This window comes from Hippoglossus hippoglossus, chromosome 15 (assembly GCF_009819705.1).
Source record: "Hippoglossus hippoglossus isolate fHipHip1 chromosome 15, fHipHip1.pri, whole genome shotgun sequence".
In the NCBI taxonomy this organism is placed as follows: Eukaryota; Metazoa; Chordata; class Actinopteri; order Pleuronectiformes; family Pleuronectidae; genus Hippoglossus; species Hippoglossus hippoglossus.
Genome location: NC_047165.1, coordinates 14,690,873 through 14,717,086, shown reverse-complemented (window position 1 = coordinate 14,717,086; position 26,214 = coordinate 14,690,873). Strand labels below are relative to the sequence as shown.

The following is a 26,214-nucleotide window of genomic DNA, read 5'->3' as shown; positions in this document are numbered from 1 at the left end:
AGTTTATCTAGAGATAAAAAAACGTACATGGTGCCTGGAGACCTGTCTGCAATTTGAGGTCAGTTGTGTGTAAAAGCTACAAATGTAGAGCCTGCAAAGTCCCTAAACATGTGTATAAATGGAGATGTTTTTAAAAATTTACGTTAACAGTTCTTTAATCTCATTTTAACAAGGTCATATGGGTAAATAAAGGTGAAAAACTGCTGTAGATTTCAGAAATCAGTCAAAGCTATTCCCTTTTGTTTGAGCAAATAACATAATGCATGAGTGAATGCAGTGGTTAGATGTTGCAGAAGTCAGTAGACTCAGTTCTAATGTGTGTCTAAGTCTGTTTTTGTGACTCAGGCTACATCCACACTTCTGTTTTATTTTTAAAAGCATCACTTGGACGGTACTACATGTGACTGTGGTATGGACGAGAAAAAACGGGAGACATTTGCAGACGCTGACGAAGTCATGACTCCGCTACCAGCGACACCAACAGTAACAGCTCCACCTCATCGTCAGGCCAAGAACAGAAATCCCCGCTCTTAGTTTTCACCATTCACATTTGTAGTATTTTCTATGAATAAGCAACCCACTGCAGAGTAGAACCACTTCAGTATCTACCTTCTGTTTACACCGGCACGCTCATCCCCAGTGTATGTGAACGGTCACGTGATATATGTTTTCAGGTGCATAAACATGGAGAGGGATTATTACTGATGCAGAGCTAAAATGCTCGGGGGTGGAGGTTGTTTCAAAACAAAATGTGTTAGTATGGATGTAGGCTCAGGGTACATTATCGCTCCTTCAGATTTTCCATCATGACCCAGTATGAGGACAAATAAAAAACATAAAACCTGCATGTTGCTCGGATACATTTTGTCAGCAGACCGGTTTAAGTTCACTTAGGCAATATTTTATTCATTTGATTTTCAAAACTAGTTTTTTTTTTCTTCTTTTATAATTATTTTTAAGCGGAGTACAAGAGGTTAGAGGTACAATCGAACAGAAAAGCCAGAGGAAAGGAAAAAGGAGCAAACAAAGAGAATTTATAATCATCATTTATAGTTCAAGGTCATGTTCCTCATAGTCATTCAAAGTACAGGTCTCTGGAAAGCAGAACTGACGGACAGAATGACAGAACAAACACAGAACAGCTGAAATGGAGACAGATTGGAGCTCCCTCCTGTGGCTTCGCGTAAGCCCAAGCACACATCGGACAATCTCGTAATACCACTTGGAAACACACACAGCAAGTTAATTTATATTAATCGTTGTCACCATCCATCATCATCATCATCACTCATATTCTCGGTCTTCATTCTCACTCGTGTAAGTCAGGATTGAGGAGGAAGGCAGTGATTCAACTGGAATCCTTAACAGATCCACATAAGTCGTCATGTCACGCCTTTTGCAGTTTTTGGGGGAACGGTTCGGCTACTACTGGTCCGGGATCGTCTGTCTCTGGTTGGCATTTGTATAAAAAACTATATAGGAACACATGTAAAAACAAGGGGAAATCAAATTATTATTATTCAACTGAGAAAAAAAAAAAAAAATGCAGATGTCTTCATAAAATCTTCTATGACTAGCAACACTTAATAACACTTATGTCTTCTTTTTGTCCTTTTTTTTTCTCTTTTATTCCAAAATGGTAGAGGAGCAGTTATAGTTTGCATCATCTATACAACAGGCTATAAAACACCACTTTGTCACAGTCCAGAAAGCACATATAGATGTGGTTGTACTGTATATAAACATATGTATTGTAATAAGATAATTTTGCGTGCATGGCTTCCGAGTGACGCTTGTTCAGACGCCCCCAGCACTCTGAGGAAACGCCCCCCCTTTGAGTTCACATGACGTGAAGACGAAGGCCTCCAGATTGCTTACTGGCACAATGGACATATTCTTCTTTAAAATCATAGTCTTTTCCAGAGAAACTGCCCCCCCACCATCGAGGTCGTGCTGCGGCAGCCTTGTCAGGCAGGTGTTAGGTCTTTGCCGGCCGCCAGCTCCTGTTCGTTGAGTCCTGATTCCACGGGCGTCCATCAGGGAATTTTTTTTCTGTCTGAGTTCCCACGCCGTCACCAGATTTTTTTTTTTCTCTTCCACCCACGTTAAATATTTGGCGCGTTTATGTATGTATTCATTTGAGCTTTGTGTCATTTTCTGTAGAAAAAGTCTCAACAACACAAACACAGGCAATGTAAATGATAACATTGAGTTCGTAATGCTGAACCTGTCTCGTCACGCGTGCATCTCTGCCCCCCTTGTTTACCCGAAACAAGGGAGTTAGATCACATTGTCCTGGCCAAGGAGACGAGTCACAGGTGGGTTAATGTTGTTTGGTTGACATGTTAGATATGTGTTCAGTTCCTTTTCAACTGGTTGCCAGAGCCATGTTTCCGTCTTTCTCTTTCTGGACTGTATATGTTTTCTATCGCCAGTGCTTGAGTCTAAAGAAAGTTATTTTTTCATTTTTCATATTTACTTTTCAGAGCATCGTCTTTTAGGAAAAATGACTAAATAATGTTCATCTTTGTTATTATACTGTACACATGTTGATGTCCTGATTTGTCTTTTTGATAAACGTTTTTTAAGTTGGTCTGGGAAAGACCAAAGTTTGGACAATCACACGTAGTACTCCTTGTCCTTGTTCTTCTTATTCTTGCCCGAGGTCTTTGCAGTGTTGACTGGTTTCTCTTTGACCACGGTGCCGTTGGACTGCGCCGAGTTACTGATGTAGTTGCGACTCTCGTCCACGTGGTACGAGCCTTCATCTCTGTTCCGGTATTTATACATGGCGTAGAGCAGGATGAGAATGCACAGCGCCGCCGCCGCCACGATGCCGACCACCATCCCCGTCGTGCTGCTGGACTCCCTGAAGACCTCCGATGTGCCCGGGTAACCCTTCGGTGCGGAACCCGTGGGATTGGCTGCGAGAGAGATAGAGATATGATCAGCACAAATGGACTACACCCACCGATTTCTGCATTTTGTCATTATTAGTGTAACTAGATTTATGGTAGTGAGTGAATGCATGTGTGGATCAATATCACTGTGTAAAGCTGAATGATAGTTCAGACATCATCCCTGAGGTTTGTTGAAGTAAAAATAAAATTGATTTCCTGCTTCATAGAAACACATTCACGAGGACACACAAAAACCAACCACGTCTAACATTGATGATCAAAAATGAAATTTCACACACAAGTGAGGACACAAGGGCCCCAGTCAAATTCTTTCTGACTAACTTAAATGAATTAATACAAAAATAGTAAATCTTCGTCGATTAAATGTCAGCTAAAACTGTCAGATCTTACTCTCAGTCAAATAAGACACAAAAACCTAACGGGGGATTTTCTTTTAAATCTCTTGAAGATTGTACTTTGCATCTTTTAACAGTCACAAAATTAGATTTAAGTGGAAATGTCAATCCCACAGTAGCCTGATGAAACTGAAGTATCATGGGGATTTTCAATAAATGTTCTTTTTTTAGATTTTGCCATAAGTACATGTCATTATACCTGTCTAATCTGCTGCCTATCATCATTACAACTTTTGCGTAACACCATCCCGATGATGCCTCAATGAGGTGTATTGTTCATATTCGGGAGACGAGGTGCTGAAGGATAAAGAGATTTGCTGAAGCTGTGAAGAGGACAGTTAAAAGTTCACTGCTCATTGCATGTCGTACAGTCATGAATGAACACGCCACGTTTACGACATTCGCTATAAACTCAAGCGTCTGTGAAAATAAATCTTTCAGGGAGAGACAATTCTTCAATTGACTCAGCAGATTTTGCCAAAGGCTGTCCCCACTTCTGTGCTGAAATGGTGCCATTCAACGGAGCATATTCTGGAAACACATCAGCCCCCCTGATATTATTCAGTCCTCCTGGCACATCGCTCTGTGTGTTTTTGTAGGAGTCATCATTTCTGCTTAAGCTCTCTTTGTTGCTTTTGAGAAATCCAAACACGCAACAGTAACATTTGGAAATGAAAGCACTCAGGTTCCACCGGATTGGGGCACAGAATACTGGAGGGATTTGCAGCTTGGTTCAGATCACAGTTACACTGACGTGAGAATGTTTTGTGCTTTGATTTGCATTTTTTTTACGCCGGACAAACAAACAGTAAAAACAGAAACTGTGCTGAGATGTAGGTCTGAATTAGTTTCTCTTTGTTGACTGGACAGTTACATTAAACACATTGAACAAGATTTGCAGTATTTCCCTTTGCTGCTGCTACAGAGTCAACGCCCTTGTTATTCCCTGCGAATGACCTCAGGTGGCGTCTAGCATAGTCTGGGAATTTTGTTGTTTACATGTTTATTCCTCCCGTAGGCTTTGTAGGCTACTATATTTTCATACTATTAATAATAGAGATCCTACTTTGAAGATCAAATGCTGATCCATGATAAATCGGTAAAGCGTGTTAGCATGGTAAAAGCAGGGAGTGGGGATCATTTAAGGCCACAATACGGCAGCACTTAGTTTAATATGTGTTATATATATTGAGTAGCATTATAAAGTTTAGCTTTACTGCGGAAAGCGTGTGTGAGCTAGCAAGACTGCTATATTAGCTTAGTATAGTTCTATTAACTTTACTTGGCTAAAGAACACTCGAACACTGGAACTGCTCATTCAAGAATATACTGGATACTAGCCTGAGGTCATTTACAGTCAACATGTAAAGCATGATGGGTAATATGCACTTCCTACTTTTGTCATGTTTTTGGATGATCTGGTGCTTTTACATTTTTAAAGGCGACATGCTTTTTATCCAGTTTTTCTTTCCTCTAGTTTATTGTAGAGGTTGGTTGTGTATGTAAAATGATGTAAAGGGAGCTCCTCCTCCCCACAGAAACACCCAGCTCCTGAACGCCTCATTGCTAGTTCCATATGTCCACGGAATCGTGATGTGTCATGTCACACGCCCTAAATTCAGGTAAAGTAAAAACTGAGGCCAACATTTCTGCTGGAAGGGCTGAGGGGGGGGTCCTTAAAGAGACAGAAGCTAAAACCAAATGTTTCAGACAGAGGCTGAAAAGAGGAGCCACAGCAATGGACAGTCTGAGGACAGCGATGTGTTTCCTTAACATTAGAGCTTGTAAACCTTTTCGAGTAATAACACAAATTTAAATGATGAACCTGGATATGTCCATAATACGCCTCATTTAAGTTTAACACTGTATGAATTTAACATTTAAAAAAATTTGTTATAGTTAATTGTGTTCATTTATTGAATGGCAGGAGTACAAGTTTTCATTTTCAGGCTGAGGCTTGTAATATAAGGCCTTTGAGACTGAGGTGAAATACTGGTTTAAGGCTACAAAAGTAGGCTACATTAAATTCTGTGAGGATATTAAGAGATTTATTTTCTTTTAATTCTAGTTTCCTTTCTCTGGCTCTTACAGTGGGGGTCATGGAGCTACAGCACTCAGTATTCAGTATAACATTAAAGCTTTTATGAACCATCAGTTTAAGTGACATTCAGCGGGCGATGCTGAATACTCCCGAGCACACAGAGAACCACACATTATATATTGAAACATAGGGCTGAGACATGGCTATATAAGCAAATGAACAGAACCTAATGGCATATACATTAACAGTTAGTACAGTATTCATATGAATATCCGTGAATATTCATGTGAACAAGTCATGAGTCCTCGGCATCATGTGATTTTTCATTCACAATGACAGGTACCATCATTTTTAGATTTCAATAAAATAGGTAATTCATATTTATTGAACCTGGCCCATTTTGCTGCCCCACTTTCTCGTACTTCTTTTTTTTTTTTTACTGCACAGTTTGGATTTTAGAAAATAATTGCATTCTTCAGCTTTGATATTGAACCAGTTTTTTTTTTTTTAAATGAAGAGATTTCTCTCTAAACCAGAAACCACGACATTGTCTCTTCATTATTAAATTCTTTTGATCTTGGTCAGTCAGAGTAACATTTCCACGAGTAACTCTCTTTCTGGGCTAGAACCCCGTATCAGCAGCAGAGAACTCACATCAAAAGGAAAAGACATGAAAAACAAAATTTTGCTGCTATTGAAGTTTGTCATAATCACCTTGTCTTATCTTGTCACATTCTTTTTTCACGATGGACTAACTTCTCTGAGCGTGAGCAAAGACAGAAATTCTTGTTCGCATTCTAGGAAAAGGTCGTTTCTTCCTGATCCACGAAGGATAGGGCAGAATTCAGATGATGCAGCAGATCCCATCCTACACTACACTTGTTTGGCTATTTCTCAATGTCGAACAAGAACACAAGACATGGGTGTGGTTCTCTGAGATTTGTCAGTGAAGGTGTGCCTGTCCTTTATACCAGATGTTATGCCAATTGTTTTGCGTATTTTTTCCAATTAAGTGTCAATCACATATAGAGTAACTTACGAGACAGTTAACCATTTTGTTATAGTTGTTAACTGCAATTTCCAGGCATCCATTTGCTGCCATTGATGGAGAAAGATAAAATTAAAGGGGAATTCTGGTATTTTTCAACTTGAGCCCTATGTCTATAAATGTGGCTGTGTACATGAATGGCACTTACAAAAACCTTTGGAATGTGTCCAGTAGATCTCCTCTGCCAGCAGCCACAACATGACGGCAGTGGCTATAATGTCATCTAATGGGGCAACTGCGACAGTCCACGAAATGTCCATTGAGTGAGACGGACCCAGCAGCAACAACTGAAGCCTTTTATTGGTGAAAAAAGCACTTTTAGGACCGTCGCTGTTGCCCCTTAAGGTTACATTGTAGCCACTGTCCCCGTGTCATGGGCACCAGCAGAGACAAACTACTGGACAAATTCCAATTGGAAGAGTGACCATGTGATTTTCATGGCATATGAGAGAGAATGCCATTGCCAGTTGAAATCGAAAAATGGAAAACTACACTACCCCCCCCCGTTTGAACTTTACTTCACACATTTTTCACAATAATATAGTTATCGTTATGATTGTACGCCAGTGTTTGTACAATAAACTACTTTTTTTTAATGAACTACTTTCAATACTCGGTAGAACTGAGCACATGCAGCACTTTTGGGAATCATTTCCACCAGTGAACAGTGCACATCACTCTGCCCACTTCATATTCTGAATGCTGTCCAAGTTGTGAGACAGCCCTCCTCAGTTCTCTGATGGCTCTCTCCATTGTCATCTCTGTTGTCTCACTCGCCTTTTTATGGTTTCGGAGATACAGCTCATTTTTGATTGCATTCATATCTCCTCTTGAGTGACAGCTTAATGTTCAGACAAACATCACTTTGCAATGGGGTAATATTTGCTAATGACCCACACAGATGGCGAGAATGTCTAGTTTGGCGAGATCTCGTTCACGGCAGACTAAAGGGCACAGGAACGTGTAAACTGTAAAGTTGTCTCAGCCGTCTGCCAGGAGAGGAGACACCACGGCCGCTCATTGACGTTTTCCACCGTGGTTAGACTGATCAGCGGTCCGAGTGTGCTCCCAATGCCAGTAGACATTCAAGGACAAGCACAGAGTACCACAGGGGGATTGAGTGTGACTGAGCGTTGAAACAGATTAGCTCTGCTTGTGACAAGCCCACTTATCCTTGCAGACAGGTGTGAAGAATGCTCTTGCCTTGTAGGCTACTGGTTGACACGGCTTTTCCCCAGCAAGCCGCTGCGCATGCATTAACGGCGAGTTGCTTTCATATTTGCTATCTATCCTCTGTTCGGGGTCAAAAAGTTGAAAGTGTAGATAACATACACAGGTTGATGGAGGTGGGAGCTCTGGATGTGGCAGCGGAGGGTTGTATATGAGACCTCGGCTGGCTCCCGCAGCGAGGTGACAGAGTTGGAAGAGTTCTGGAGGCAGGTGGTCTCGGTCTGCATTATCAGGGGTGAGCCATGGTGCACTGTTCTTCCATCAGTGATCTAACATGTCAAGCTGTGGGCTTTGTTATTTCCTCTTGCCTGTATCTGTTGATTGGCTCCCCATAGGCTCCATTCAGACAGAGACTTTGGGGAAACCCTAAATCAAACAGATTTTTCTTTCATTACTGGATTAACACTTCAGTAAGCGTGGTGCTGACACGACCAGGTTTTTTTCCAAAATCATTAGTATTCATCACAGCTCATCAGTTTGCATTGCGACTCAACACTGCCTATCAAGTAGCCACCTGATGGCAGGCAGGGCTGTTTTGTAGCCCCTAAGTCTACCTGATGCACGGCTCATTTGCCACCCATAAGCCTGGCTGTGCACCCCCCCCCCCCCCCCCAAGTTGGGCTCCAGCAAAGTAATATGGCAGCAGGCACGGGGGCCTCCGAGAAAGCCTCACACGATCTCAGTCAAAATGCATCCGCCTCTCTGTTCATTAGCAGTCCATCACCTCAGAATGGAGGCACATAAACTGAGAGAGAAATAGCGCCTGAAACAAGTGTTTAAAATGATGGCTGCTCTTATGCGCTCTACTTGAGCGTACCCAGCGGTAAAATTATACGTGGGGGAAAATGACCTTAAAGTGGCGCCTGGCTTCATGGCAGAATAGTGGGGGTGCACTCGCGAGGCAATAGAGGTAAACTCAGGGGGGGTTAACTTTTGAAGGATTGCCGTTACGTAAAGGCTGCCGGAATAATTTCCTCCTTCCCTCCGACTCATCCCAGAGTGAGACTTATCGTAAGGTCCTTGCTGTTTCATTCACAAGGACAAGAAGTTAATATTTCGCCCTTTAGTCACAAATCATTTGCTTTCACCGGGAGAAATGCACATGAAAAAAAACATGAACAAAGAGCTATAGATGATCTTATATGTGACCCTGACCCAAACAGTACATGTGAAAATGAAAATAGCCTGAGCAGGAAATTTCATTTCCCATACAGAGAGGCAGTGAAGAGTGTAATGACATCACCACTGTGATTGGTTTGGCCTCAGTGTTCTGGTTACTCCAGGGCTCGATAGCATCTCTTCTTTTAATTTCACCGGACTCCAGTATGGATACATGACTGCCTCAGATATTAAGACTGGTGCAATGGAACTTGTCATTAAAAAAATATATATATATAAAAAACAAAGACTGCATGTGCAATGCCGGATGTGATTCCCCTTTTATTTCCGCCTGACTTCTTCTCTGCCACGTGCACCCGAGGAGAGGAATGGGATCAGAGATTCCACACTGTCAGGCGGGATTTGGATAAATGGTCCTCTTCAAAGACTATTTCTCCTCATTTGTCTCCGGCGAGAAGGTTCATTTGTTTGGTAATTTGCAACAGGGTGAGCAGGTTGACGGGCTCCATGGATGAATGAGAGAGGGGGGCGTGTAACTTCAGGTGCGCGCGAGCCTTGTTAAGAGGTAATGGAGCAACCGAGACTACTTAGGATATATTTAATGGACAGAGTTGGCTTGACCTTTCATTAACTGGTGGGGGTAAAAGGTCGAGAGAGCTGTGCAGAGAACACATGGACAATGGCTGATTGATGCACCATGACAACACTTTTTTCCCCCTTTATCTATCAGAAAAAAATGAAAAATGAAGTGAAGTCAGTAAGATGGCGATAAAAGAAGATTCTTAACATGGTTACCCCCTGCAAGCGGCAGTAGCTGATAAACATGCAGTGCATCATGCGTCTTCGGGAGCTGAAGGAGGTGTGGTGTTGCGATGCCTTTCCGAGCGACCCGGGCTTAGTCGACATGCTCAGTGACACATTGCTGTTATTCAGCCAGATTAGTGTTATACCATCTTCTCACTGCACATATCCACCCATAATCACAAGCTGTCTGAGCCATCACAGAGTTGGGGATCAGTCTGCAGACAGGTCACTGTATCAACTGCAGCGGGGCCAAAACACTTATTAAATCCCTCTTCCCTCTTTAATTATCCGAGTGTCCTCAAGAAGTGATACAAGCCATCCTGTACTTGTGACATGCTGGCAGTGTGCCTGATGACAGCATGTGCATGTGTGAGTCTGAAGTGGCACCGCTCGTGCTGATGGCGGATGATGAACAGAGAGCCGCGAGAGCATGAAATGAGGTCCAAGTGAGAATTATTAAAAGGTGGCGGATTAAGCCCAGTAAAAGGTACGGTGCAGATCAAGCCTTTGCCCAGAGGGGTTCCACTAAAAGAGGCGAGATGAAAGGAGAGGGTGAAGCTTACTCAGCTTGAACGCCACGATTCTGGAGTTCAATCTCTTGATTAGATTGAGGAGTCGGGCTACGTGTTCTTCAGGTCCGTAGTTGTTACATTTACAGAGGGCTTATAGCGACACGGCTCGACAAGACCACACGGATGCTGCAGGTAGATGAAGGCTGGGGCTGATACATACCCATACATACGCATGTTGTATATACCACAATCAGGCAACAGCTATTTCATTTTGTAATAATGACATTACATCATGATGTCATTATGATAGTTACAGTTATACCATATAGTGACAAATAGTTACATCTTGTCTCTTATCATACTGCTGAAATAATAATTGTTATCATGTGAATTATATTTCGATCTGCATAAGCTTTCGGTCGTGTCTATAGCCCTATAGGATGCAAAGACACCATGAAATAGACATTGTTGAAATAAGGTAAGGTATTTTCCTGACTTAATTGTTTGTATCATATCATTTGATGCGGAATGATTTTCTGACCTAAAGTGTTCTTTGGGCCATGTTTGTTGACCTTGACTTTAGACTGATTGGTTCCAAAAGTTATTCATCTGGAGATACCCCTCTAAAGTAATATCTCCACCAAGTTTGTTAAAAATATGTGGATGCATTCTTGAGATATTTTGTACAAACACAGACAAGGCTGAGAATCTTGCCTGAGCAGCTATGCCGGCGTCCAGGGTAATTAGATCTTAGCTACAGACAAACACTGACATTTAAATGTTATTGAGTTAGGTATGAAGGCACTTTGCTGTTATTTTTATATCTCTTTTAAAGCTCCTTGTCTTTGGAAAAAAATATAACCTATTAAGAGTTTTGAGAACATATAGTTCGTTATATTATGTATTTTTTAAAAGCACTTGTTTCTATTTAAATGGATTTCTAGTCCTCACAACATAATAGCTGACATTATGTATTAAGAGATTTAACATCAGATCAGACATCTTAACCATAGCTGCCAGAGGGGGGAGTCAGTTGGAAACAATTAGTAGATCTTTAAAAAGCAGTTGATTGATTGGTCTAATGTGACTTGCTGGGCAATATTTCCAAGCCGTACTTTACTTGTTAATTTTATCATAAGGGACCATTGGTTAGGCGTCTTTTCTTTTCTCGGGTAAGCAAAGTCTTTCACGCCCCACTTAGACTGATCAACAGACACATTGTGTTTGCATCAATGTCAGCACACGCAGAAGATGTGTGGTCGAAAAAATAAAAATAATTGAAAGTATAAATATGGCTGGATCAGTAAAAGAGAAAGACTGACAGTGAGTGTGAAATCCTGTTTCCTCCCAGAACACACTTCATTGAAAATAGGGTGTAGAGAGAAGACTTGGACGGGATAATCCTCCCTGAAAGAGTTCAGGAAAACAAAAATGGGCCAAATTCCTTAAGATTGTCTGCAGAATTTGGCAAAGTGCGCGGCAGCCACAGTGGAACGTTTTTGCGTTATACATTTGAAGGTCATCAGCGCGTTTTGATGGACGTGAGCTCTGATCCCATTCAGTGGGCATCCGGTCTTCAGGAGGGCTTTTCATTTGTTAAACCATCTCTTCTACAGCGGCAGTCTGTTGGCACGCAAGGGGCATGCCACTGTGTTCAGCAAAGGAAGCAATGAACACACACGGAGCTCCAGCTGGGTATGATTGAATAACCTATTAAATGTGGGCAGTGACCTCTTAAGCCAGCACAGTGCTCTTGATGTTTCATTAATCTCGCAGCTACTTTTAAAACAATAATTTACTCAAATTTCCTTTTTCACCCCCCCCCTCCTGGCCGAGTGCATTCCAGCCATTGCCATCGGGTTAAAGAGAGCATTCATTTGCCGTTTGATTTATTGGTTTACTCTATGTATTGTTTCCCCAGCCATAAATTAAATCTATTAAAACAAATGTCAAACACATTAGTAGCTGCTAATGTCGCCGCGGAATGCTTGAGGATAGAAAAAGATGAGAGAGCGCGGAGAGAAGTGGAAACTAGAGATGATTAACCTTAACCTGCCTATGGGCGATCCACAGTGAAGGGCAACTGGAGCTGAGAATAAAGGCGCTGAGAGATTATTTGTGAAATGTGGAAGGCTGCATTTATCAAAACGCTCAGTGAGGCTGCTGGTGTGGGACATAGTCCAGTATCTATTTTTTTTGACTGCCTCTTACATTATTAAAGACGGTGGAATGGTGGAAAAAGGTTTGTTGTAAACATATAAAAGACAAACATCCGCCTGATGCATCCAATGTTATGCGAGGATTTGTCTCTCTGCTTTTGCGAACTCGGCTGCAAAGAAGAAACTCTCCCTCACGGACATTTTCTATCATATCAGCCCATTTCCTACAGTTTATCATCATAGAGCAAGGAAATGTTTGATACTTTGAGCATTTACCCAACACTTTTCCTAACCCATAAATATTAAGGCTAAAATAACTTTTTATAACTTTTAATACGTTTGATATTGTGGGAAATTGTGTAAAATATGAATATTCTCGATGTTTGAGAGGAATTCTCACTATACAGGAAGTATCCCAAATAAAAGCATGACATACTATTATTCCAACTGAAGGATACATTCTGATTTGTCGACTAGGACTTTGGCCGTATTGGAACAGCTGCGAAGGACTAAACTCAAGAACGCTCAGAGGAGAAACAACGAAGGGCGAGGGACAAAAGCAGTCGCGGGATGTAACCTTGAATATGGGTCGGCGTGCGGCAGCTGCCCTCCATCAACGGCCCGCATGACGCCCGTGAAATGAAGCAGGTAGGTAAGAGATATCCGCTCCGTCTGACCCCATGCGGCTCCGCAACAACCCGTTCCATTAACTTTCCCCACGCGAGCTGAGGTTGGCACTTGAAAATCAGCACCAGCCGGCCCCTCGGTGGAGCGTTCGCCGGGCAATTTTCACACATGGCCGAGACCACATCTATATTTTCACCAGCTGATTGGCCAACACTTCATACACAATCACCCACAAATATATAGATGTAAATGTGTCGTTTTTTGTGAAAATGCAGTATTACTTATAACATCAGACTTTCATATAAAAGCATGTGAGGTCATTATGCTGAAGACTTTAATCAGCTATTTCTGAACATTTGTCACAACGGGCTGCAACATCGATGTTCATCTGACACAGTGACGTTCAGCTGCTGAGTACCATATGCACACTCCACGAATCAGCCTCCTATTACTGATCAGATGTATTACAGCAGCATGGGCCTATATATTCCTTTCTGGTTTCCTGAGCTGGGGGGGGGGGGGGGGGGGGGGGGGGGGGGGGGGAATTCAATTTGCTGCAGTATGATCTAATCTGAGTCTTGCCGGGCGATAAGCTCTGCTGGTAGCGCTGGCTTTCCATGGTTTCCAGAGCTAAGAGAAATAAAGCATGGCAATGAGTAAGTTTACCCGACTGATGTCACTCAGCGGCTGATAGGGACGGCCGCGGGATGAGACTCCGGTGATATACAGGACGATCTAGAGCTGACCTTGAGCCAGAGATAACTCACGAAATATAGTATCTTTCACAGCTCACGTCTTGGGAAGCACCGACGTTATCCTACAGTATATACAGGAGCCAGAGCACGAGAGATTGAGAGAGGAGAGAGGAGAGAGGAGAGAGAGAGAGAGAGAGAGAGAGAGAGAGAGAGAGAGAGAGAGAGAGAGAGGGATAGGGAGCGATATCAAAGGTGTGCACATCTGGCCTCTGCTTTTGAGTTGGCAGACTGAACCGACCGCGAATGATGTATTGTTGGTGTCATTAAAAAGGAGCTGGCGGAACGGTAACATGAGAAAGTAGCGCCACACGGGCAGCAGTGGCTCCAGTTCTCTGCGCGCACGGCGAACAGCGCCTGCGATGGGCTGAGGGCTTGGCAGCGCGTGTGAGCGGTTCTGAATGTAGATATTAATCAGGATGCGGTGTTAGACAGCTGCCACCGCGGGAGCCAGCAGCTCTGGTGTCAAATCCCCTTCAGTGATCACAGAAAGAGAGGGATACTCTGCTCCGAGGGGTGTGCGTCCCCGAGCATCGCGCGGTTCACGGCTGATGTTTTGGCAGATGCCCTTGTCAAAAAAACAAAAAAAAAAACATAATGCAAGCTGCTGGTGTGAATGAGTTTGCGCACCAATCTCCTGTGTACAGTGTTTGACAGAGTTAGCAGATGCATGTTGGAAGCACCTATTGTGATGCCGCCCGATGGGGATATCACTCAAACGTGCAGTGTGAGAGTTAAAGGAAGAGCGAGTAACGGAAGCTAATCTTGCCGGTGGAAGGCCAAAGGAACAGGAAGAGAGACAGACGAGAAAGTTGATAGTCTTTGCTGTGGGGCAGACATTAATTTAGTGAAGGTTTTATGACCACATACTGATCGATAGCACATCAAGATGGAGTGGGGGGCCTTGGGTCTGGATTTAATTGTTCTCTGTGCCGCTCATCGCCTCTGAATGCATTCGAAAATCCTTCTATTCATAGGCAGGCACTGGGGTTAGACTTAATTGCCTTCCATGTGTGGCAAGGTAAGAGATTAAAAGTCTGGCGGCATTGAAGGGAACAAACATTTACAATCCCAATTTGTCGGAGTGAAGCTGATAAAACAGAGGCATTTTCAAACACTTGCAGGGGGGGGCGAGAAGTGCGCCCTCTTTATTTTGAATTCATCAGGGCTCTTGTACACACAGTTACAACTTGTGGACCAAAATAGATTTCTTTTTATGTTTGTTTTATGAAGAGAAACGGCTGACATGTGCCGCAATCATAGACTCCGAGGGCTGTTACGTGCAGATATCGTGAATAATAGTAGATGAGAAACAACGGGATGAACTCCCACTGCCTGCTGCAGAACTTAATGAACAACAGTAGGGACGGACACACACACACACACACACACACACACACACACACACACGTACATGTGTAAACATCAGCCTTCACTCACTGCTCTCTGGGTTTACCCTCCTTGATCCTGTGCTGTCATGCGGGCCTTATAATTACAACTGTGCGCTTTCGCGTCTTCTCGGTCGCTCTCAAAACACCCGTGTCGGCGCATTAATAAATGTCATGAGTCCATGAAGATGAATAGGTGCACAACTAAAGCGCATTATTAACAACTGCACCGACACATACAAAGCACCTAGAGCAGAGTGGAGTTTTAGTCATGTGACTCTCAGAGAGGGATTCGTTCTGAAAAAAACAAGAACAAAAAAAAAAAAAACCTGTGCTGAGTTTAATCTCAGTGGGTGGAAGCCAAAAAACTAAAGTTTTCTATGAACAAAAAAAATAAATAAAAGGTGCATTTTATCACATTGAAGTAATTATTTTGAGAAATGTGCTTTCTTGGTAAAAGTTAGTGGAGAAGATTGATAACGCGCTCATATCTGAATACTTAAGATAAAGCTAAGTCAGCTCAGCATGAAGAATGTGACTAGAGCAGCCACCTAGCACAGGAATAGTCTGGTAAATAGTCCCATAAACTCCCAGAGGTTGTTTTTTTACTCTCAGCTTTTGTCTAAACTAAACGTACAATATGTAACTTTGGCCTTTAGACATGGTTTGATGATGTCGTGAAGCAGCATGGCATCATGGGAGCTGTCTTCACCACCATGCAGATTAAAATCTACCTGACATAGGATCATGGATCAGGTAAGTTATTAAAGTTTTATTCATATTACACAGCAAAGGACAATGAATAATCCTGATCCATTACTAGAAAACAACAGACTGTGTTTTTTCCTTTGTCTATGTCATTTGCCCCGGAAGTTATGGCAGAGGTGGGCAAAGCCACAGGTTAAGCGGAAATTACAATTTTAAATTCCTGTTACTTTGCATATAATTGTGGATTTCTCTGCACTTTAACATTGTTGGAAACATTTTGAATAATGTAGGTACACAAGTCAAGAAAACATCTTGCATAGTTCAAGTCGTTTTTAGACATTTAAATAAAGAATCGTTACATTTAATATCATTAAACGAAGAAAAAAATGAATGTTAATTTACTGTTAGTAGTGGCGGGTACATTTTGTGTGGAACCAGGCTGTTTCCTGCTGTTATCAGTCTGTATGTTAAGCTCAGCTAACCAGGTGCTGGCTCCGGCTTCACATGTAGAGGACAGATATGAGAGCGGTGCTGATCTTATCTAACGAGTAGCGAGAAAGTGAAGCGCATTTCCCCAAAAATGTATTTCCAGATAAGGTAGATGGCTAAACTGCTTCCATTAATAGCCCATGAATATTATGGTCATAAATGAATGTAAAATTTTACTGCATTTACATTCGACGCTCCAGGACTCTGAAATATAAGAACAAGTAAAAAGCTCGCTCTGGCAGATTGGAAGCTTCCCAGACAGAACTAATGGAGAGCCTCCAGCTCGCTGCATCATGAAGTCAGTCGGTAGCCAAAAGACGAGAAACTCAGCGGCTGAGGAGTGCTCGAGCTTTAACTAAAACTCCAATCTGCTCGTACAAACACTGTGTGCTCGCCTAGAGTGTCTTGGTGGGGGTGGGCTACGACACACGGAGACACACTGACACACCCAGAGAGAAGTAGAATAAAAAAAGAGATGACTAACCTAACCCACCTGAGCTCGGCTCACAGGGATCAATGTCCTCGTCGTCGCTCGGACACTCGGCCGACGCCACCACAAAGTCGTCGGTTGTCTGAAAAGAGAGAGAGGCACACGGTTAGAGTGGTTAAGGGGGGGAAATACTTTAGATAGAGAATAGTGGTGTTTCCAGAGGGTAAGGTTTGAGGAGAGCGCGGGCAGATGAGATGTGAATCCAGACAGCTCCACTGTTTGGCTGCTGGATTCATCTGTCAACACGGGGGCCACACGCTGCCTGGCGCCGGAGCAGCTGTTGCGCCGCATCCCAGGCATCACCGTGCTTACGGAGATGAGATCTGATTATTGAGGCACAGGAGGAGGCTGGAGTTCATAGCGCCCGTTGTCAAGTCGCATGCTCAATTTGTGCTGCAGTGTGTGGCTTTGCATAGCCGCTTCAAGGAATTGTTAAGAGCCGTCGCTAACGCACCTCTGACATTTAGAGGACAACCACCCGTGAAAAGCGAGGAGAAGAAGAGGCCGGGGGACGAGGGGCGGAGGCTCCGATCAATATTCCATGTTATTTCCCCTTAATGTGAAAGAAAGATCTCTGTTGCAAAACAAGCATCTGACAAAAAAAGAAATCATGACACGTATAGACGGCGCTTCATTATTTCACTGGCACGTCTACTCTCATACCAATTTCATCGCACTTCCTCACCTGCCAAACACAATACATTTTACACTCTCGGTGAATGGGAAAGGGCAAACAAAAGAGCGGAGGGAAAAAAAAGCACACTGTAAAACATTATACCGCAGTGTTCATTTATAGTCTTGCTTCAGGCCATTTGATCAGCTCTGCGTTAAAGGTCATTTCATTTAAGCATGGCAGCCTCTTTGGGGCGGCGTTGGTTTTTCCCCCCCCCGTTATGGCGCTCCGCTAAGCAGAATAACCTGCCGCTATACATTTAGCCTTGCTCCTCCACTTATCCTTTTTATGCTAATATTTCTAAATCCCCAAATACGTGCTTGACGATCTTCAATGTACTTAAATATCTTATACTCTGGGGTATGTTTGTGCCACAAAATAATAACGAGGCTCAGAAATGCATTAGGTTCCAAAAATGAAGATGGATTTCGTCTCTTATTGAATTTGCGCTATTATTTTACTGATGTTTGACTGCGCATCAACATACTTCTGCAAGTTGGATTAGTATTGACTCATCCTAAGGAAATTAAGGGGTGATGTCATTTTGCTTAACATCCATTTGGCTGCACATAATGCAATTCTATCGTGACTGTAAAATCATTTTGACATTCTGAACATGGCCCAACATCATCTTTACATAATAGACCTGGAAATGATAGATCAAGCCCATTAAGGGAGTTGCGGTGGAGGGCTGTTTTTGGTGCATCTGTGCCGGGTGAGGCCCGGGGAAGCCGTCCAAATGTAAATTCAATTTGCTGTGCATGAGGCTGATATACAGTGTCGGCCATCCAGATGGCAAAACCGCCGGATCCTGGAGTGCCACATCCATCACTTCTGCCTCGTGATTTGTTTTTCCTGGCGGGAGATCTTGACACTCGGCGCTCACTGGCAGAGCTACGAGAATCAGGGAATCAATACTCGCTCTCTGTTCTTCCCACCTCATCCACTCTCGTTCTCGCTCTACCTCTCACATCCCTCCTCTCCTCTCTCCCTTCGACTGCGTCCTTCAGATTTATTTGAAAGAGGAGGTGGAGAGGAAGCGATGGGATGTGGGTGCAGTGGATGTAGGTTAACTCCCCGCAGAACAACCTGAGCGGAGGTGTATGCCCGTTCATATTTAGACGCCTCTGTCTCTTCATTCAGGTTAGAAAGCTGCAGCGAGCGGCCTTCAACTCCATCACATCAGCGAAATCCAATAATGAAACGGACGGAATTGGTTTATCTCTGTACATGAGAATCCTTGTTTTTATGATTAAAGATATTGAATCCACTTGTTTATGAGACAAATGTCTGAGTGAAAGCCATAGGAGTAAATATTGATATGCTGTTTGAGTTTATGAGATTCCATCAGGTCTGACCTTTAGAAATCGTCATTATACGGCCAAACCAATAACTGTGAGGAACAAAATAAATGTTGGATTGCACCTAGATTGAGACTTTCAAATCAAATGACAGGGAACGGTGATTTACAATGTCCTAACAGCACCATAAAACAATGTCATAGTCATTTCACCATCCAAGGACAAATGTTGTGTGTAGTTCTGCAGCTCGACTGTGTCTGCTAAGCCACCTCGAAGTGCAATCCTTCTTCCATCTTATGGAAATATCAACCCTATGCTACACTTCTAAATGAATCGTGTGTGTGTTCGCAGTGCAGGTAAGCCGCTAAATCAACACTAAAATGAATCCATGTGTTACTGGGCATCGGCCTGCCCGCCAGGATTAGTGTGTAGGTCAACATTTTGATGTGGTCATGACCTGGTTGAAATCCAATAACATTACCAATTCATGGTGTCCTCCCGCAACACTTGGCTTATTTTTTCACCCGTGACGATTCAATGCGAGCGATGCGAGGGGCTTACCATGCAATTTAGCCACTGTGATGAAAACTGACAGGTAGCTGGGCCGGGATGCCAGGAAAAAGGACACTGAAATCTCAGGAGATCTGTTCTCAGGGAGATGTCCTAAATAACGCAGGGTGTGCTTGTGATGGGTTTTTGACGTAGCAGTTGAGAATAGAAAAATAACAGCCTTTCTTACACAAATGGTATTTCCATAGTTTTCCTCGAATGCAGTGTGTTTTTGGGGGAGGGTTCATTAGCTCGGCGGAGTAAGGGTTACCGATGCAAAGAGCCTCATGCCCACAAGAAAGATGCAGCGATAGATAAGCGTATAAACAAGATGTACCTGTAGTTCACTTTATAAACGTACTTCCAAACATGCAAGAAGCAAAGGCTCGGGGGCTTGTAAAGCATCATTAATCTAAAGGTAAAGCGCTGAGGCCACAGTGAACACCACAACACAGCTCATTTATCTGCCTCAGCTCAGAGCTGCAGAGAGCAATGAGAGGAGCTGAGGAAACCTGGGAAGACAGCTGGGAGGACGATACACAAAAACAAAAATGTGTAGGATGAAACAAACAAAAAAAGCTTAAACAATGTTTAAAGATACTGAGTACAGTGTCTCTTAAATAACTAAGGTGTCAGGGGAGAATTTACCTGAGTGTACTCAGTGAAATAAAGCTATCGACTGACCTTGGCTCAAGAGCTGATTGAACCATCAAAGGGGATGTGGAGCAGGAAATTCCGACCTGACTCAGCCTAAGGTGCCCCAGTGCTTTCTTTAGCACTGTCATGGCGGTTTCGATCTCTGTAGATTGATAACGCTCCTCCTTAATGAGATGTCCAGCCCGAGCTGCTCACTAAAGCCTGGTCAGCAGTCTCATTCTAGCTGGACCCCAGGTAATCTACAACCCAGCAAAACCCACTTTCTGCTGCTCTTAAATAACCATTGCACTGAAGCAGGTGGCTTTACTGTAATGCACTGCATTTATACACTTCTCCCCTGAATGCATGCCCCCCCCCCCCCCCCCCCCCCCCACCTTAATCCTGGGGCTGTGCAGGGGGGAGGGAGGCAGGGGAGCGCTGATTCCTCAGGGAGGATGCTGTGCTGCGCCTCCGGCCCCAGCGTTGTAGTGCAAGAGACACCTTCTCTGTGATAACCTGTCGGCATGTCTCTGGTTTTCACATTGTTTTCTTTCTGTTCTAATTTGATGAATGCTCCCTGGCACACAACATGTCTCTTTGGAGACGAGCTGAAAGTCAGGAGGACACTGAAGGCATCTGAAGGGTTTATCCGAAGCATGCCTCCGCTGTCCTGGTAATGTATTCCACTGAGGACGCTCGCTGTTTTCGTTCGCCTTTCAACTTTTATTTTTTTTTTGTTTTCCCTATGGTAAGCCTTGTTTTTGTCCACACATATGTGAGCTCTTGTTTTGCAAAAGCTCTTTCTCTTTCCATATACTGCAGATCAGTGACAAGAATAAAAATTGATCTATTTTACTCAATGTCTATAATCTGTTGCTCATTAAGATCCGGTGTAAATCCCAATCATTTTTTTTCAGAATGCCAGAAAGTCTGTGCCGTTATCAGCCAGTAAACTCTGGCTTGATTGGAAAATCGAAAAAAAAAAAAAAAAATAGAGAAAATGGCTTAGCTGCACATTATCATCATCACATAAAAGCCCTTCTTGTCTGCTACACTAAAATCTTGCCTCATAACTTATCCTGATATGTGTCTGCGTGACTCCCTCTGAGAATTTTTGTCAAATGAACAAAATAAAACATCTAAAAATGATAAAACCCCATTTACAAAATGTCATCTATTATTCTGTTCTTTACACTATTATACTATTCTTCTATTCTAATACCACCTTTTATACCAGCAGAGCAGGTTTTCCTAATCGCTGTATGAAAATGGGATCTCACTGTGCTTAGGAAACATCAGCATAATGGCGCATGTGTTTAGCAAAATAATTAGCCATATCAGAGCAGAGTAAAAAAAGAAATCTCCGACTCCCACAGGGTTGCTCATACTGTTCTTGGCTTAGCTCTCATGTTTTTTTTATTGCCATTATCTCATAATAATCCTGAAGAAATCAAATCAAGGGGTATACTCAAGACTGCACTTTAGGCCAATAGTATGGGTGAGAATGTTATTTATATCCTGCCTGTAATTGGCACCGGCCCCTCAAGACACAGCTCCAAATGTGGCTCAAAGCAGCGGAGGAATCAGTATTCTGCTCATGCTCCCGCTCAGACTGTGTGCCATTATTTCTCATGCTGCCACTGATTTCCACTGATAGCGGCCTGCCAGTGTCCAGATCTGAGCGGAGTTGTAGTCTGCACAGACTCACTGGGAGGAGTTTGTTGTCCTAAGCTTCACTTTTGCAGCAACCCATCATTAGTGTGCCAGTGAGAGGGAGCGAGGGAGGGAACGAGGGAGGAGGGCGATGGGGAGCAGATAGAAATGGCTCATGGTCAGACATGGGATGAAGAATGCCTCCCTATTCTTACACCGAGCTCCACGCAACTAGAGGCTCTGATATACAAAGTATACAAAACGGCAGTCCATAATAACCAAATGGTGGCGAACACGCTTTATGATCCGAACGCGCACGCGACACACACACACACACACACACACACACACACACACACACACACACACACACACACACACACACACACCCGCACTGTTTACCCGTGGCAGATATCACACTGCAGCAGCAGCTCTTATCAGAACGCCTGATGACATCCAAGTATCTAACTTAGCACCCTGGAACTAGGTCAATGTTGATGAATAATTTAGTCCCAGATGCTCAATAGATTCCAACTGAATAATGAAGGCGTGTGGGCCTGGAAGACTGCGAGTTCAGCTCAGTGTATTGCCTGGCCTTCGCCCACACTCTTCCTACTGCTGGTCTGCCAAGCTGTTAACATCATGGACTCACACAGATACAGACTTCGGCAAGACGGGGAGACAATGGAGGGGAATTAGAACTATCACAGCTCAGCCGGGCAACAAACACTGACGGATTTTATAAATGTAGATATAAATCCACCCAACCGTCCATTATCTACACCGCTTATCCTCTGAGGATCCCAGCTGACTTTGGGCTACACCCCGGACAGATTGCCAGCGTATATCATAGGGGTGACAAACAGAAACAAACAAGCATTCACACTCACATTAGACCTCTTTCACACCTAAATTAGCTGGTATGGGCAGGTTTTTTACACGCTGGTAAACAGCCAGAAGACTTTGCCTTTGTTTTGTTTTTCTGGTTTGTCATATTCAATGCCACAAACGCGGCGTTCGCGTGCTGATTGTAGACAGAAGTCAAATGTTAGTGGGTTTTTTGACCAGTGGAAAAGTTATTTTTTTGATTCTCCAGGTCACCTAATCCCAATCTGCATGTCTTTGGACTGTGGGAGGAAGCCGGAGTACGGGGAGAAAAACCATGCATTCATCCAACACTGGAACCTTTCTGCAAGGTGACGGTGGTGCTACCCACTGCACCACCGTGCCGCCTTATCTTGTTGAAAACATCCTAATTAACTTTAGGTGATTGAAAGTGGGAAGAAAAACCAGCTGGTTATGAAAAACACATGAAATGAAGATGTTCTCTACTGTATCCTCACTGAGGAGGATTAACATCAGCATTTCTCACTGCCAAGAAAACGAATCAGTCAACGAACAAATTAAAAATATATGTATTCACAGCAGAACCAAACAGGACCAGGTGCTTGAAGAGAAGTGTCGGGATGTTATTGAAATGTTGTCACCGGTGAAATGAGCGTTCCACTGAGCACAGATGGTTCCCGCGCCGTTTGTTCACTTACAAAATATAGTCCCGTCATTACTGCAAAGTTTGGCTATTAAACAAAATCTGTTTATAATTAAATGCAGATGAGGAAACACGAGTCATCTGGACGTCACGCGGTTCTGACCTGCTTGGAAGTTAATATGCTGTGCTCTTATTAAGAAAAACAGAGGCGACAAAACCCAACAGTAAATCACAAAAAAATGTGTCATTTGGGAAAATAATAGTCACTATTGAGATAAACAGCTTTCTGAATCTATTTAGAGAGCACTGAAACCACACCGCACCCTCATTATTTTATGATAAACAACCATCCGGACTTTTATGACTCCAACACCGTTAGTTTAAAGAACATCTAAACACAAGGTCACATCTCAGTATTTGCTGTTCAGAGCTGTCAGTAATTACCTATGCATTATATTATATTGAATATAAGCAGGGGGGTGAGTGTGTTAGTGCTGTAGTGTGATTCCTCAGAGCAACAGAGAACTCACATAAAAAAGCTCAAAGGCAATTAACTCGGTGTAATTGGCGTCTACTTCTGTCTGTTTTGACTGCTTGTGTGTGCCACCGTGTAAAACCGGCCGCGGCTGGACAGCTGTTTTCATTTGCTAAGTTATGAGACGCTGTCCCTGTTGGGAGAAGGGCTTTTGCTTTATTTAAAACGAAGCAGCTGTTGCTGCAACTGGACCTCGGGCTGAGTATCAGAGTGTCATTAAAAAAAAACAATGGTCGGAGGCTCTCCATCTCCTCCCCTGGTACCCACATGTTCCTGTCTTGCCATACATCTTCCTCGGGGCTCGAGTCACCGCACCCCAGACAGTCTAACAAGGTGCTGGGAGGCATCTCCACACACACAGCCACACACACACACACACACACACACCTGCTACACCCACCACAGCGCAGAGTGTGGCAACATACAAGCGTAGTTTCACAGAGAAACACAAGCACATGCCCGGGCAAACTGGTAATGGCATTTCCATTACAGCCAGGACCATAAAATCAATTCAAAATTAGGACTAAAACGCATTCAATAGGAACAGAGATTATAGGAAATACATTTATTTCGATCATGTCTGTTAAACATCAACAGTCTGGTGAATTCAATCTGCACAGAATTAGCAGTGTTGTTAATATGTGTGTGCGTGTCTGCAAAAGCGCGTAGAGCTTTTGGAGCGTGATGAAGAATTTCTAATAGTGGAAGTTAAGTCAAGGAAACAGATACAGTAAAATACAGCCGTTTCAGTGTGTAGAGTACAATGAGCGCTGAGAATGAGAGAGCGGTGACAGGTCAACAAGGCTTCAGCTGTGTAAAATGAAAGGCCACAGTCAAGAGAGTGATACAAAGGGACAGGAAGGGGGGTCTGATGCAGGAGCATTGAGGTGTGCCGTACCAGAAGATGGTAATTACAGAGCAGCTTACAAATGTACACATGCCTGTGCCCTTAAAAATGCACGCTCCCTCTTGGGGACCGGAGAACACTGAGCTGTGTGTGGACTCCTTTGAATGTGCTCGCTTCAAGGCACCGCTGCTCCACTTTGTAGATGCTCCTCAGGTCCCCCTCAGGACCCCGATCAACGTATTTCCTGGGAACAGTCGCCTGCGTGGCCGTAATGAAAATTCAACACTGAGTGCATGATACGCATGGCACTGGAGCCCCGGCACCAAGGTAACCGGGGAAAGTTGTCTGGCTGCGTGGGCGGAAACTCAAAGTTCCCTTTCCCATTCAGCGTCTGGCATCGCACTGTCACCATGTCAATCAGTGACTCAGAGTGAACCATGTGTGACTGATGCCCAATTTGTCCTCTCGTACGGCTCCAGACTCCAGCGCCGTGTGATAATCTGTTGATATTTTGATTTCTAATTAAGCTCGGTGCTTATTATTTATCGCCGCGCACATATAAATAATGCGCGCACAATATGGACAAGTGCTTGAGTCACCTCGCAGAGCAGGGAGAGTGCACGTTGAGCGGCTGCCATGTAGCATACAGCTTCTAGCAGATTACACAGGAGAAGGCTGGATGCCTTCTGTTAGCTACATGCGCTAAATGATAAAATCTTAATATGAAATTCATAAGACACTATCTGCCTCCATCTACCTCCTACGCCCCCCCCCCCCCCCCCCTCTTGTTCTCTCATTTCTCCTCTCCTCTCTCTCGCCTGTGCATAAACACCGCTCCACAGAAGTACACTGTATTACATGGTCGACTTCGTCCCTCCCCCTTATCCTCGCTCTCACACTCCTCAGATAAATGAAATCTGACGGCATTGAAGCATTTCCCCCCTCTGGATGCCCTGATATTTTCGTTATCTGAAATCGAATCGGGGGCTCTGTGCGTATCTGTGGCTCTCCTTGGTAGTAATCTGGCCTGAGAGCAGAGAACTGCCCAGGAGGAATATCGCTAAAGGTAACCTGGGGAGTGAGGGAGGAATAACAATTACCAGAGGACGGCGTGTAATCACGGCGCTTTCGATCAAAATGCGGACATGCAACTTGTCATTTTGTTTGGGGGGGAGGAGTGGGGGGTTAATTTCGGCCCGATCCAAAGCAAGTGTGCGATTCTTCATTTTCATGTTCCCTTCCCTCGAAGTCTAAAAATAGATGACAAATCTAAGCATGTGGCTGCGTGTGTGTGTGTTTTGATGAAAGAGAGCGCAGGAGAGGAGGAGATTTGCCACTTGGCCACAAATCACTGTCTTCCTGACTTTACCTGTGTCTTGACATGCGGTCCCAGTCCCTCATCAGGTGACAGGAGCAAATTTGTCATCCTAATATAGATGCCACAACTTGTGAGATGAATGTACTCGGCTCTAATTCCCCGGTGTAACGTTTGCAAAAACATGACATGAGGAGGGAGGAAGAGCGGCTTTGCCCTACAACAGCAGACCAGGTCGCCTGTAGCTCCCGCACAGCGTCATCGTAATCAGATTCCTGTCCTGCAGGTCTGGATGTGTCACTCACAAAGGGCCGAGCGTGACCGCCATGATCTAATGAGCAATGCCCCCCGTGAGAGGAAACAAAAGGAGACGGTAACACATTTCAGGAAAAAATCACCAGTCTGCGTGGCAGCTCAGGGAAAGCACGGCTTCATCTGCTCTCAATTAATTATTCAAACTGTTTAAACTTCTTCTTTTCAATTTGAACTTGTTATTCAGCGCTGAGACTTCCAAAGAAAGAATTGAATGCAGG

The 26,214-nt window shown here is 43.7% G+C and overlaps 1 protein-coding gene across 36 annotated transcripts in view; it reads right to left on the bottom strand.

Annotated features, from left to right (window-relative positions):
- Window positions 1-1,030: 1,030 nt before the first annotated feature.
- LOC117775055 (neurexin-1a-like) overlaps window positions 1,031-26,214 on the bottom strand; it is a 256,387-nt gene continuing 231,203 nt past the window's right edge. For 23 of the 36 annotated variants that reach the window (XM_034607836.1, XM_034607828.1, XM_034607853.1 and 20 more), the window contains 2 exons: window positions 16,678-16,765; window positions 1,031-2,924 (listed from right to left, as the gene is read on the bottom strand). In XM_034607836.1, the coding sequence (XP_034463727.1) occupies window positions 2,620-2,924; window positions 16,678-16,765 (393 nt within the window). In that variant the 3' untranslated portion in view covers window positions 1,031-2,619. The remainder of the gene's footprint in view (window positions 2,925-16,677; window positions 16,766-26,214) is intronic. The other 13 variants (XM_034607830.1, XM_034607865.1, XM_034607840.1 and 10 more) reach the window with 3 other exon arrangements.